Below are 15,335 nucleotides of genomic sequence, written 5' to 3'. Positions count from 1 at the left end.
ATACCTAAGAGCTAATAGTTCCCCCTTGTGGACAATCCTTAGCTAAACATGGGAGAGTGAAGGTTAAACCTAGGTTTCTTTAGGAGATGACATTAACTTTATAAGTCATGTAAGTCATAAGTCATCTATGTGTTTTAGATGTATATCATTTAACACACTGCCAGCTGTACCTATAGTTGATATTTGAAACAATAATGTGCATTTTGTGTGTGGAATATTTTCTTATTTATAACTTTGTGTAGATGTGGTCAATTTGCTTGATTTAAAATTAAATTTGCTGGTTGTACACTAAATAAAAACAGCAGTGGATAATATATGATTTATTTAATTATCTTTATCGTTACACATGCCATATTCACATAACCAGTTATGTAAACAGATGTTAAACAATGAGATGGTCAGGTTCTGCTGGAGGCCTCCAATGTATAATATTAGTATATAGTGTGTTTAATGCCATAGTTTAACAAGTGTTTGTAATGGTTTCCAAAATTTGATATGATGCAGTGCTCTGTAGCTGCCTGAATTTAATATCCAGTTAATCTGAATGCTTTCCTTAGTTCAATGCTGCTTATTGCTCATGTGTGTCCTACCTCCCTCAGGCTGAGGAAATAATCAGACCATACATCACCCTAAACCTCCTATGTCTTACGCAATCCTTAGTCATGTCACAAACCAGAAAGATCAATAATCACTCAAGCGCTGAATGTCAGTGGTCTAAAGCCATTGTCTGTCTCCTGCTGTCAGCACTGAAGGTCTTGTATAACCTGGCTTTTATTAATGCTTGTTTGGAGTTTCACCCTGACAAGCTTCATGACCAGGCCAGATTCTTTTTCATTAGGCATTATTTCCTCTTACCTCTAGTCTTGCGAGAATAATTCTCTGGTCAGCATGTTCTTCCATTTATCTAAAGAACATGTCTAAAGGCCTAATGAAAAATGCAGGATGTGGACAAAATGATGGAAACACCTATCAATAAATGGATCTTTTCTTTTTTTGCTGCTCTATTTTTTTTGTAAAAGGGAATTAGGGTACTGAAGTGATATATTGACTGACCATATATTGTTACTGTGCATTAAAGGCTTCCTTTGGAGGCCTAAGAAGAAAATACTCAGCAAAAATAAAAAAAGAATCAGGCTGAATTGTTGTGTACTTGTTAAAGCAGGTGATACATCAAAAATGGATTTAGGTTCAAATGATTTCCATATGAATGAAAAGTAATGATGCAACATTTTTGTTATACAGATTTATGGTGGTTTCTGTTGTATTATGGTCTATTTTAGGCCACTGGTCAGTATTTATTAGCAACTATCGTTACCAACAATCAGTAAGCTCTCAATTTCCAGATGTTCATCTAAACAAACTGCACAGTAGTTTACACATTAAGTGTGTTGCTAATTTAAAAGTCTGTAATTTAACTATTAATTATTTTACAATACCTTAATGGAGTTTAATGTAATAAAATGTAAGAATTAGTGCTATAGTATTAAAATCACTAAAACAAAATTTAAGTAAAAAACAAATACATTTTAAATTAAATCATTTCCTTGCTTTCTGATTTTGCTTTTGCACTTTTGCACACAAGAGCAGTTTAATCGGGAGGATGTTTTACTGCATGTAACATTTCATGTTTATAACATTTTAATTCCAATTGTGGTCACAATAAAATGTTTACAATTTATTATAAATTGAAGAAACAAAAAAACAAACCAACAGTAATTAAATGTATTTAAAAGTATCTCCAGAAGTATACCAGCAGAGTGTAGATTCTGTGTTCTGATACAGATCTTTTGTTTAAGCACAAAAATGGATACAATTTTTTTGATCATGGAGAATAGTTATTACAGTCGCAGTGACTTCAATTTCCACTTTATTCATTTCTTTATACACATTCTGCTGTCATTCATGTTTTAAAAACTGCAAATGGTTCAAAATGATGTATGTTACTTAGTATATATTGGTCAGAGTGTCTCTGGCATGGTTATCCAGTTAAGTTGAGGCTTGTTAAATTATGGTCAGTTTACATGTTTGGAGATACAAGGATTAATTTCAGCAGTGATACATAATATATTATTGTAAGATTGTATAACTGTATAACTGTGTACAGAAATAAGAGTTTGAAATAGTTGATCTTGCTGATAGACTACATGTGGTCAGTCAGTGTGTGATACCCAGCAGTAATGAGAACACTAACTGAGATGGTAAGTTGGTGGGATAGAAAGATGAATGACTGTTCCAGAGCTTCAGAGGTGGTAGTGAGTTCGTAAGTCATTTCATCCAAACTCAGGTCACAATTATTTATATATACATGTTAACTTACAGATTTTACATTGAATGCTTCCTTAGAACAGTAATGCATGTCTCAATTGTGCCCCCAAGTGGAGGCATGGATGTGTTACTGGTACAAAAGTCCTCCAAGTAGAAAATGAACAAAGCTTCCAATATTGTTCCCGATTTTACAAATGGGAATAGTTTACATTGTTAACACATCTTTATTATGAGCATTTTATACATTAGTAATAAAGAAAAGGGGAGTAGTCAGTTGTCAGATTTTAGTAATCAGAAGTCAGTAATCTGTTCATAAGGTCCAAACCTAGATAAACTTACTCAAAACTTTTTCTTCTCAAACGGTTGACGCCAGGTGGGAACTATTTTCGCGTAGACTTTTTCAATCTGGAAACAATTAAAAAGAATTAGACAGAAAGTTATATTTGTACTCTTAAGGAAGAACTTTAGGCATTAGATTACAAGGCATTACATCTGGCATAGTTTGTGATTCACTGTAATAAAACTGGGTTATGGAACCTAATTGTATTAGATTTATTTCATAAATAGAAGCAAATGTCATGGAAGTATATAAAATAATGTAACAGGTACTCAAAAGTACATCAAATTCATTGTGTTGTTTAGTGTAAAATTCCTTTCTCACTTGCTCTGACTTTTTGACCCCATAGCGTAACATTGTCGCTTGGTGTTCGCTGTTGTGGAACAGGATATCGAAGGTGATGCTTTTAGTCATGGCATCTTCAATCTCAGGCTTGATGTGAGAGTAGAAGTCTCGAGGTGGGTGTTTCTCATCCAGGTAATTATTCACTTTGTATTTTTTCCCCACAACATCAAGTGGCTCCAGTTTCACAGAGGAGTTCAAAGCCCGGCCGAAGAGGAGGATTTTTGTGTCAGAATCTAAAAGATGTTAAAAGACAATGCATATTTTTCAAGAATGCTGCACTAAGAGAATACACTTATACACAACATTCATAAAAGGGTCATAATGCAGTGCACACACTAACATACAGCTAACATGTTGGTGTCACTATTGGGCTGTTTGGATCCACCACCCAAATAATACAATGCCTTGCAAAGAAAAATGGAAAAGGAGAATCCTTGTTATCCTTAACATCTTCCTAATATCTCTGTAGTTTCTCCTAGACAACAATGAGATCAGATGGAAAGACAGAGGAGACTTTAACATAAGTCTTATGTTGCTCAACTGTATCTCCTGAGATAAAGACCTCAGTAATCACGTGAGCAGGGGTGCTGCCAGGGATTTTGGGCCCCAATGAAAAGATATTACACTGGGCCCCACAAAATTAACTCAAGTTTATCGTCACGTCACATTAACATAGGTGTATAGGTGAGTAAAAAATTCAGGTGCATAGTCCCCTATGGTAGTAAAAATACAGAATGTATATATATTTACTTACACTGTACATACTCTATACACACATTATTGCACTGTTGAAAATGTACAGGTTTAAAATATAATCTATAAAATGTTTACATTACTATTTACATTTAGTCGCTGGATAAAGTTCAGCGATTCAAGTTTAGTGTGCGTGGGGACAAGTCTTTGGTGGGTGCAGTATGACTGAGCAGTTGGTCACAGTTCCAGTAAGTTAGTAAGTAGGTGCAGGGGCAGAGCGTATTTGTATGAGGTGGAGGTGTGATGAGGTATCTTGTGTGATGAGAACGGTGAGATAGCTTTCTAACAGCCTGGACTGATACACTGCACTACTGTACCATTCAGCAGCCTAATTGCTTGGGGGTAGAAGCTGTCTCGGAACCAGCTGGTTCTGGTCTTCACCTGCCGCTGGGCAGCTGTGAGAACAGCTTACATCTCATCTGCCAAAATACTCAATTAATACATGTTTAGGGCCCCTTTTAGTTATACACTCTTAGTTGGACATGAGTCTCCTTTTGAGTTTTAGGACAGATTTCACACTGCGCTAAGATTTGCCAAAAATAATAACACTAAAGACCGGAGTCTCAATATGAGCCTTTGCAGTTTTGCTGCGGTTAATTACTGTTTTATTTGGCCTGTTTTATTCATCTTAACAGCAGCATCTAACAAACTCCAAAACATTTGAGCAATAAAAATTTCTTCTGGGTATGTATTATCTGAAATATGATGTCTACATAAGTATTCAATGTCTGTGCCGTGGAAGTTCACAACAAGGACAAAGTTGACTTGACTAATTATATTTAGCCACCACTGGTGAGGAAGTTTAACTTTTCTTAATAAGGACCCCTTAATTCAAATATCACTGGTCAGACTGTGAATCTGAAGGAAAACCCAACACAAGCATCAGAGCAAGAAGGGAACTTGTGGGAGAAACCACAGAGAAGCCATCAATCACAAGGAACTACAGAGTTCTGGAGAGACTGGAGTGAAGGTGTTATATCAAGATCATCGATATCACAGAAGAAATGACTGAAGTAAAAACATGTTAAACGTGTTCCAGAAAGCATCTAATTAAAAGTGATCTAGTTAAATTACGGAATGCAGGTTTGTGGTGATACGACACAAATTTGAGCTTTTTGACCAACACTTCAAACCTAATTCCAGCAGTAAAGTTTGATGGTGGTAGCAACATGTTGTGAGGATGCTTTTCAGAACAATGATCCTAAACACAAGGCCAAAGCAACACATGGGTGGTTAAACAACAGAAGGTAAATGTTCTACAATGGCCAAGTTAAGTCAATCCAATTGAGACTTTTTGGCGCTATTTGAAATCTGTCACCTAAACAATCTAGACAACCTTGAGCAAACATTTAAACAGAGGGTATAGCTGGTGGGAAATTACCCCAAGAGTTATTATAGCAAAAGATCTGCCAGGTATTCATTTAAAGAACTTGAATATTAATTCAAGCAGCATATTAAGTTTTTTTTTTAAAAAGATCAGCTGACAAATTATGCATTTGCTGTGAATAAAATTTTACAACAGGGTATATATATCTGACAAAATGACCAATAAGTGTAAGTACAGTAGTACATGTGCTGTATAAACTGATACATCAGTGTACGCTGATCAGCCATAACATTAGCACCATCTGAAGGTGTCTTGTGATATCTGGTACCAGGACTTTAGCAACAGTCCTGTAAATTGTGAGGTGGGATCTCCACAGATTGCATCAATGAGCCATAGATGTCCATGACCCTGTCATTGGTTCACCAGTTGTCCTTTCTTGGACCACTTTTGGTAGGTACTGACTGCTGCATACCAGGAAAAAAAACACAAGATCTGTTTGCCGTTTTGGAAATGCTCTGAGGCAATTATCTAGCTTACGTTTGCCAATTGTCCCTGCTTTTAACACATTACCTTCAAGAACTGACTGTTTACTTGCTGCCTAATATACCCACCAGATGCCACTTGACAGATGCCACTGTAGGTGAAGATAATCAATGTTTTTCATGTATGTATTAATGTTATGGCTGATTTGTGTATATGTGAATGTGTTTCAGTAAATGTATTGTCTATGCACAAATCATATGTGTATATATCTTACCCCTGCATGTCAAATGTGCAACATAAGGAACTCCATCTCTCTCTCCGTAGTAAACTCCAAAGTGGGAGAAATACTTGCATCGAGGGAATTCAAGAATATCTCCTGGGTAGAGCTTTGGCCGTGAACTTTTCTGAAAGTCAAGAACTTTATTATTTCAGAGAACAGGCAAGGAAAAAACATCATATACAATTTTGTTGTATTCTGTTGTATGTTTCTGTTTCTGTTTCTTAAAAATAAAGATTTCTAAATAGTCTGACATGGTCATATAGTTCCAGGAAAAAAAACTGTTACATTCTAGTAATATAGTAATGTATAGCAATGAAAGCCATTCCTGCAATAGTCTAGTAATGGTGAATACTATTGAATAATCAATGAATAGCTCTGAAAGTCGCGTGTGTCTGTGTGTGTGTAAGCTCACGCTCAACTTCATATTTCACTAGAACTAATATTTCACAAAACTGATAAAAATGGCATAGAATGTTAGAACAGTTCGCATTGTTTCAGTGTAACAACCAGTTACATAACAACCAGTGTGAAACACTTTTCCAAGAGCGCCTGCTAAATGCATTAAATATAAATGTAATATAATTCATATCCAATAATATGGCTCACATTCTAGTCAAAACACACATAATGATTGACAAGGCAAGGATGATTCTTCTTAGCATGTACATGTAGGTGTGTATTTATTACCATAAAGTTGTTTGTAGCTCATTTTTTCAGAACAGTTTTGCTAGTTACCCTATGAAGCAAGTTATGTAACTGGTTGTTACACTGAAACAATGCAAACTGTTGTTTACTTAGAAAAATACCCTTAGCTAGTTTGTATAGAGTAGGATCCAAAAGATACCTGTTAGCTTAGATGCTACTAAATACAAGTCAGTATAGAGACCATAATACTCGACACTACACGCCCGAGTACTCTTGGACTCTTCAGTCGGCGTTTGAAGGCAGCGAGCGACTCTGCTGTTCTGACACACAGGGGAAGTTTGTTTTATATATATGTGAATATATTTATATATTTTTGACTCTGATATGAATTATAGGAATTTTATGATATAGTAAGAAGTACGATTGTTCTAAAACAAATCTAAAAAATCTAAAAAAACAAGCAAGAGACAACTTGACGGTTGTAAGTACACAACTAAGCTACGCTAAGAAGAATCAGCCTTGCCTTGCCAGTCATAATGTTTGTTTAGACTAGAATATGAGTCTCATAATGCATGTATACTAATGTATTGGTTTTATACATCCTTAATCCTAATACAATAAGTAATAACATACCAAACCCATTTCTGCTAGCTGTGTAGTCGACCTCTTCCGTGTGATGAACTCTGCTGATGCACAGAGACACTCTCGTGTCCTCAAAGGCAATGAAGCATTAATCAGAGGTGTTCTTAATGACAATGGCTACATTGGGGTGTTTCCCACTCCCCACGGTGAAAATATTACAACAGTGGTCACTCAAGTGAATATTTGATGCAATGATGCATTTTTAAAACACTACTAGACCGTTTCCTGAGAGCTACACCCAGGAAGCATGGCCTAATAATCTCAAACAATTGTTGATTGGGGTGCATAGCTGCTGGTGGCCAACATCATGCTTCAACGTCAAGGTTTTTATCCTCCTGCTGAAATGACGATATGAATTTTATTTTATTAGATGATATTTATTGGGCCGAGCTGTAACATCCTAACAGAGAACATACGGAAGAGCAAACATTTGTTTTGGAGGGTTGAATCATCTATTTCCCAAAGGTCATGAGGGTTGCAGCTATGCCATCCAAGCTACATATGAAACTAATGATAGGAGCTCGCTATCATCTCTTTCTCTTCTTTCTTCTGCTTAAACTTCTCTTTTCATCAGGAAACATCTGCTTGTCCCGTTGACACGGGCAAAACCCTCTATGCAAATGCCACCATGTTGCAGACATAGCACAACACTAACTTAACCTTTCACACTGAAAAGTAGTCCTAAGAAAAGATCACTCAGGTGATGATCTAAAAATATGCACAGGCCACATTGAGGGAGGAAAGGACTAACATAAAAACGTAATTCAAATAATGTCAGGCAACTCACTCGGCTCACTTGGAGCAAATATTTTATTTAGGAAGGGGTCAGTCAGGATAAGGGCATTCCATGCCTGTCCATGATACCCATTAAACCTTAGCTAGACAAGTCTTTAAGGCAGTTGTGGTTAAATATGAATGTGAAGAGAGACAGTAAAGAGAATGCACAGAACTTTGGAACCACAGTAGCAGGGGGCAATGTGTCAGATGTTCAGATGCACTGAGGATGGTGTAAACAGATATGGGCTTTCTTAATAGTAGCAGCTGCCAATCACACAACTGTGTGAAAGTCTGAGAAAGCTGTGTGTAATTTATCTCTGCCACAATTTACTCTGCACACACAGCTGATACAGTGTCTGTTCTTAGAGGAAGATGATCCATGGCACCATCCATAGTCAGTCACTTAAAATTGTCAGAAAGGACAGTTCTTCTGGGGTGTTTTTTTTTTCAAAACCCAATGTTAAATATAGACCCATAAAAACTGAAAGAACTTTTTGAATGCTTAAAGGGAAATCCCATCGTTTTTCCAAACTTCCAGTGGTTAAGCAGGGTGGTTTATGTGAAATAGTGTGTTGTACACTGTTAAAAGTTGAAGTTTCTTGTGGAACTTTAGGAGGTTCTTCAATCTTAACTGTGGAAGAACCTCTTCAGGTGATTTGAGGAACCTTCAAGTAAAGGTTTTTAAAAGAAAAAGGTTCCTTGAAGCATCTTATACTTTTAACAGTGTAGAAAAATTAACTCAGCTTTCTTACAGTGGAGTGGTGAAGGATACAAGAGGTCACAATGCTACCCACACAAATATAACTTAACTTATTTACTGAACCTGTTTTCTGAGGTAGTATATGTTCAAGGGTGGTTTGGTCTAGCAATGCCCTGCATGTAAATTCCTATCTAAACTAAACTAAACTGTGTTATAATAGACATATTTAGACATTTGTGTCAATTACATCTAATGATGTTTTGTGATGTAGCTTTTAGAGGCATTTAACTCTATTTCAAAAATTCTAAATTCTTTTGTACAGTAGATCATTTTACACCAAATCACTCTTAATGATACCGTTTACTGTTTAACTATGTTATTATGCAGAAACCTCATTAAAATTGTGCTTATTTTTATTCTTATTTTTCTTATTTTTATTTTATTCAAAAGCTTAAAAATACCCTTCATAGACCTGCTGTCATGTCTGGGTGGGGGGGTGGGGGGGTTATTCCTGCCTTGTGCCTAATAATTTTGGGTAGGCCACAACGGCGCTGACCAGCAAGAAGCGGATAAGAAGATGGGAGGAGTGACAAAAAATTGCTAAAAAAGATTTGAACCTCATGGTTTGGTGCAAGTACATTACAGTGGGAAACAACTTCAAATAAAACATAAATCAAAACTACAAATAAAAGACTAACCTAGCTTCATTTTCATTTTATTTGAGCAGTGGTTAAAGTTATAGTTTGTTCATCTAGTGCCATTTAGTCCACCCTGAGGTAGTCAACACAGTCAGTGTTAGTTACAATGTAATGTGTAAACTAGCATGTTTAATATGTGTCCGTAAACAGGAACAAACAGGACTATAGTTCGCAAAGCAATACTCCTACTACAACCACTACAGTTCCCACAATAAAACAATCAAACGAGTCAAACATTCAGACCAGATCTTCTTCTTAGACTAGATCCACTTCTTAGCTCAACATTTAGCTACAAGCTATTTGTTTGTTTGTTTTTTCTAAAAAACTTGTGTGAAATATTTTGCTTTGTCACTCCACAGATTCACATAACACATGCACATGCACTATACTGTGTCTTTTAAAACAAATGACCTCACAACTGTCATCAAGTATCCAAGGGAAGAAACAGCAGTCGTGGGCCAGAGCAAACAGTAGGGCTTGCATGGCATGCCAGAGATTTGGATAATGTGCTAAATGCGCATGTCTGCTCCCCCCCAAAGCTCGCAGGAACTTAAGCGATGGGGCATATGAAACACGAACACTAATCACATCCCAGCTGAAAAGCCTGGCCTTGGAGAGAGGTGACATTGCTGGAGGAGGCCGGTTCTCTGGTCAGGCTCCACCTGCTCTGCTCTGAGGACCATGTGTAGCTCCCTCAGTGTGTCCTGAGTGAGGTGTGGCAGTTCCCCAGCTGCCTTCTCAACTGTGGAATGGGGGGGGGGGGGGGGGGGCTGTCTCAGTGACAGGGTTTTATGATAATCTGTCACCAGGGCAGCTACTAATCTATAACTTCAAGCAATCCGCCACTTAAACCACTTAAAGCACTGCATCCTCATCTATTTCCCTGTGCTATAAGTCATCTGGTGAATATTTCTAACTTTCAAAAATGGATGAGCTGTTTATTGCTCATGTCTCCAGAGAGATGTGGCAGCTGTCAGTTCTGTTTGGAACCAAAACATTTTTAGCATTTAGTCAGTCACAACACCAACACTTTCTTTTCAATACAAATCTCAACAGCCATCCGCCACTTTTCTAGTGATACAATGGTCAGTGGCACAGTGACACTAATACACTTTTAAAAATGCCAAAGAACACATTTATGAAGTGCTTTAAGTTGTTCTTTGATGTATAAATAGTAAGTATGTGACTTTAGTTGGGGCCAAAGATGCTTGAATGTGACGTTACAAGCCTTTATACAAGCCTGTTATTTTGCATCAGAATAAAAATACAATTAATTGGTTGGTTTATGGCATTAATTGCTCATAGAAACCACATACACTATATGGACAAAAGTATTGGGACACATGCTCATTCATTGTTTCGCCCAAAATCAAGGATATTAATAAAGGGTTAATTCTGCTTTTATTAGAATAACTCTCACTACTGTCCAGGGATGCTTTCTACTAGATTTTAGAGCATTGCTGTGAGGCTTTGGTTGCATTCGGCATCAAGAGCGTTAGTGCAGTCAGGATATTGGATGATCACCACCACCACACCTCATCCCTAAGAGAACACAGTTCCACTGCTTCACAGCTCAATTCTTGGGGGCTTTATACCCATCTATGCCCCTTATCCCCCTATACATGCTTGGTATTAGACATGCTGCCCATATGTTTATGTTTATCTGCTCCAGAAAGTCTTATTCTGCTAGCAATTGTTCTCTACAGGGACTAGACAAGCAGTGTGGGCATTTCCATGTCTGTGTCAGTAATGGGTGCAAATTAAATAGCGTCCACAAACATTTGGACATGTAGTATAATTTTGCATAGTTTTAAAACGGTTCCAACTTCTTACTGTATAGTGTTGCTGTCCTCTCAGTGTAATGCGCTAACCCTAACATTCTGAACGCAAGTGCTAATAAAGTGAGGAATTATTCATTACTCCTCTCACCAACTAAATAGACACGCCCTACACAGAGCTGAACACACACAGCCTAATTTATCAAGTGTTGTGAAAGACTGCCCGACTAAGGGGAAACCTGCACATGCTCTGCCCAGTCACAATTGCCACCTGTTTTTAGCTGTTGATTACAGTACCTTTGACCTCTGTGATAGGAGCATACACAATGGCAGGCCTTTAAGGGACTGTTCGTGTGGCCCTTCAGTGAACAGCTGTATCAACCTCAGGGCCAGCAACTGGCCAGCACACAACAGGGGCTTCCTCTCCTTTAATGCTGCAGGCCCTAATGAGTCAGCACGCGTGTGTGAATAAGTCATTTGTGAAGACCTGTCAAAGGTCTGATGTAGCACTGAGTCACTGTCTCTCTTAACTCATTATTTCATACACAGTCACACTATGTCATATGACTGCAGTTCCAGTCAAAGTGACATTATTGTTTTATCCTAAAACCATGTGTAGTCTGTCACAGCAACATTATTTGTTTAATAACTGCAAACATGATTAGAATATCACACTGAAAAATTTTGCCTGTGAAAAGTTCACTTCTAAACACGTTATTTTTTCACAAGAACGATGTGCTTTATAATGAAACATTTCATTCTTCTTGTCTTCTATTTGTCTTTCCAAAAAGTCAGCCGTAACAGTTATTACCTTTGTTTATGTCCCTTCTCATATACAGCACAATTCATCATATTATATCACTTAAAAGTATCTTTTTTTCTGAGAAATCAACCTGTCAATAAACTAAATAATTGGACAACTGACTGATACGCAGATTCATGGCCAGGTGTGGCTTGTTCCTTCATCATTCCATCACTAATTAAAAAGACAAAAGGTCTGGCAGAGACACTAAATGTTGAATTTGCATTTGGTAGGTCCTAGATCTTGGAAACCCCTAATATGCAGTCCAAATAGGTGTCAGAAATGTCTTGTATTCTTTTATTGTGTCATTAAAAAAAACGATATTAACAGATAAAGTCATATTTCTCTTCCCCCTTTCACAACCCCCACCTACCACTGACCAAAGACACTGAGCTAGCTGTGGAACCCTCTCTGATACCTTGTTTCACTCTGAAATACAATGTCACAGTGCAAAATGTTCATGTTATGTATACAGAGAATGACAAGTGAATAAATAATAAGAATGTACATTTATAACAAAAACACAGCTAAGCTGCTGCCAAGTCAACTTTAACCGAGCAGAACTGCATCAATAACAAAGGACAGACAAATGTGACAGGCTAATGCAGATTTATAGTATTTATATATATACTAGACAGAACATCACTTATGTATTTTATTAAGGTTTTTTTTATTATTTATGTTTTATGTTAGCATTGGACTAAGCTAATCTAATCTTCAGCACCATCAATTCTTCTGCCCCTGTTTCAATCATTATATAATTTGAGGCCTATTGTATTCTTCAAACTGAACAAGACAGCCCTGGATGTACAGCCCTATGCCAGGTCCTGAACATCTTTATTCATTTCAGAACCCTTACGGATCCCATCAGTTGCAATGTTGCAAAATGAACACAGGCATTGCACCATGTGAGGCACAATATACTGGGATGAAACGGCTGGTTTGGATCCATTGCTAAGCTGGACATCTAATGACAAATGAGTTCTTGAATGGAGGACAAAGTTATCTCTCTATCCACCCCACCACCCACCCCTGTTTAACAGCCTAAAAATAAGCTGGCTGACCCTATTATGAGCTACATTCTGTAGCAAGTCATTTAAACACTGGTCAGGCTGAGCATGGTTTAAGACCCTGAGAATAGGTGGCCCTGAGTAAATTGTCTGCAATCGATTTAACATCACATTTTTCCTCCCACACTTTCACATTGTCACTGTCATATGAAAACCTTGTATCTCTGAAATACCAACTCTTTTTATGAATGTACATTAAATTATCTTTAATGTATATTCATGTAAAAATGGCTTAGGCTTTTCCATGTAATTTGGGATCATTTTATTAGCCTTTTCAACAGTGAGTGTTCATATAATAGGGAGAAAAGGCAGTTAAGGGGATTTTATGTGACAGTAAAAGTGTTTTTTATGGATTAATTTGGATGTGATGTGAAATGTGCTGTTATGAAAGATTAACAATAGGGGAATCTATTTGATTAAATATGTAAAATGTAAAGGACATGACAGTTCATAGGCAGTGTTTTAGAGTCACTGGGCATTAATTATCTTAATCAAATATTTCATGATAATTTCTCTGGGACTCATCTCACTCAGGGACTGAGCACCCACAAAATGAGCCAAGTCTATTTTCAGCTTCTGTGTAGAACTGAAATAGATCCAGTGTTGGACTTCAATATTACTGTGTGTAATAACTATGAGCTTGTCTTATAACTCTGTCTCTCCCTCCCTTCCAATCTCCCTTCCTCACTTACCCTCCTTCTCTCCCTCGCTGAGTTTAGAGCACAGGTGTTGACCTTAGCAGCCATGAGGCTGTGTGCTTCCATGTCCACATTTTCCTGCGCTCTCTTGTTTCCACCTCCAGCCCTGGACGGGACCCCTGCAGCCACTGGATGCCTCTGGATGGAATGATCGAAAATGAAAGAGGGAAATTCATATGAGTTCATCTGGTGCATTCAGTCAGCTGCCCCGCTCAACTGCAGCAGCTCAGTCATTGTAAAATCAGAGCACACATGCACATCAGAGCCGCACATGAGTCTGCATGAGTGTGAAGCACACTACTGTATTGGAAATATGTTGGTAAACTGCATAACCAATAAAGGATTCAAGGATTCAAGGAGACGTTATCGTCATTAGCGTTGCATGTGGTACATGGGTGGAATGAAATTGAGATCTCAAGGTCCCAGTTACACCCAAAGAGCAATTATTAAATAAATAAAATAACAATAATAAAAATATATAGAATATAAGGTTCATTGGAAACCTTCTATGCGGGATATTCCAAAAACATCAGTTTTTGTCTCTTCCAGTTGTCTATGGTGGTTGTAAGGTATGTTTTGCATCATTATCCTGTGGTAGAAGCCACCTTCTTTACAGCTTCGGCCTTCTAACAGATGGTTTGATATTTGTATCCAGGATTTGCTGTTTTTTTGCCGACTTTTTTCTTCCCTCCACTTGATTAAATTAAACAGTGCCACTAGCCGTAACACAACCCTGAACCATGATAGATCCGGCCCCATGCTTCACAGTTGACAAGGCATCCTTTTTATAAAATGCAGTTCCTTTTCTCCCCAAATGTACTTCAAATGTTGAGTTTGTTGAGATGATGCTGCAGTTAATGTTTTCTTCTTATGTCTCTTCCATGAAGATTATATTTATGCAAGCACCTCTCCACGTTGGAACAATGCACTACCTTCCTGACTCAGTTAAACTTTGCCTGTCTTACCAGCATATAGGCAGTTCTTTCTGAGGGTTTTCCTGCTAATACAGATCTTATCTTGACCGACACAGTTTCCCTGAACTGCCATTTTTAAAAGCCGAAAACACCTTTATAAAACATCTTCTATTAGCCTTCCCCTGCCTTCTGGGCAATGATTACTTTTGTTTTCAGGTTTTTATACAATTGCTTAGAGAAAGCCATGGCTGCTGGATGTTAGCACAAGGTTTGAAGAGCCTGATTTGTTAATCAATATCTTGTCAAAACAACTAGGGTGCTCATACTTTTGCACAGGCCACATTTATGTGGCCTATTTTTTATGAAAGTAACTGAGTGTTAGAATTTGCTGAAGATATTGTGGTTTATGTTCAATTAGCTCCAGAGGTTGTGTTTATTACTTCTCAATTATTGGCCAGTGGTGCTGTATAGGTAGTTAATTAGAGCATAGGGGTGTCTGGAAAGTTGAGTATGCCATACCTAAAATACAAACTCCTTTCTCAGCTGTGCCCCTGGAACCATTTTCTGCTCCACTGTCCCAATAAAAGCTCCTCACAGTTGTCTCCCGGCCCACCCTGCCCCCCAGAAGCCATCCTTTTTTGAGGAGGTATTGACATTCTGTGGAAGAGTGGCCAGTGGGGTATAGGGTGTCTCAAGTGTAGTGTGAACAGCTGAGAGGTGTGATTTCACAGGCTGGCCTGCCCTGTCAGAGCGCTGAGGGCTGGGAACAGGAGGTGCAGGAGAGGCCCAGGCCTCTAAAGGACACTGACAGGTGGACGGCC

The 15,335-nt window shown here is 37.9% G+C and overlaps 1 protein-coding gene across 1 annotated transcript; it reads right to left on the bottom strand.

Annotated features, from left to right (window-relative positions):
• Positions 1 to 1,133: 1,133 nt before the first annotated feature.
• plaat1l (phospholipase A and acyltransferase 1-like) lies at positions 1,134 to 7,143 on the bottom strand. Its single transcript, XM_072690341.1, has 4 exons — positions 7,069 to 7,143; positions 5,785 to 5,914; positions 2,927 to 3,180; positions 1,134 to 2,670 (listed from the first exon to the last, which is right to left on the bottom strand). Exons 1-4 carry the CDS (start codon positions 7,075 to 7,077, stop codon positions 2,605 to 2,607), a joined length of 459 nt encoding a protein of 152 aa, XP_072546442.1. The 5' UTR covers positions 7,078 to 7,143; the 3' UTR covers positions 1,134 to 2,604.
• Between the last annotated feature and the right edge of the window lie 8,192 nt (positions 7,144 to 15,335).

The sequence above is a fragment of the Salminus brasiliensis genome, chromosome 10, assembly GCF_030463535.1.
Source record: "Salminus brasiliensis chromosome 10, fSalBra1.hap2, whole genome shotgun sequence".
Lineage (NCBI taxonomy): Eukaryota > Metazoa > Chordata > Actinopteri > Characiformes > Bryconidae > Salminus > Salminus brasiliensis.
This window is presented reverse-complemented; position numbering and strand designations above follow the sequence as displayed.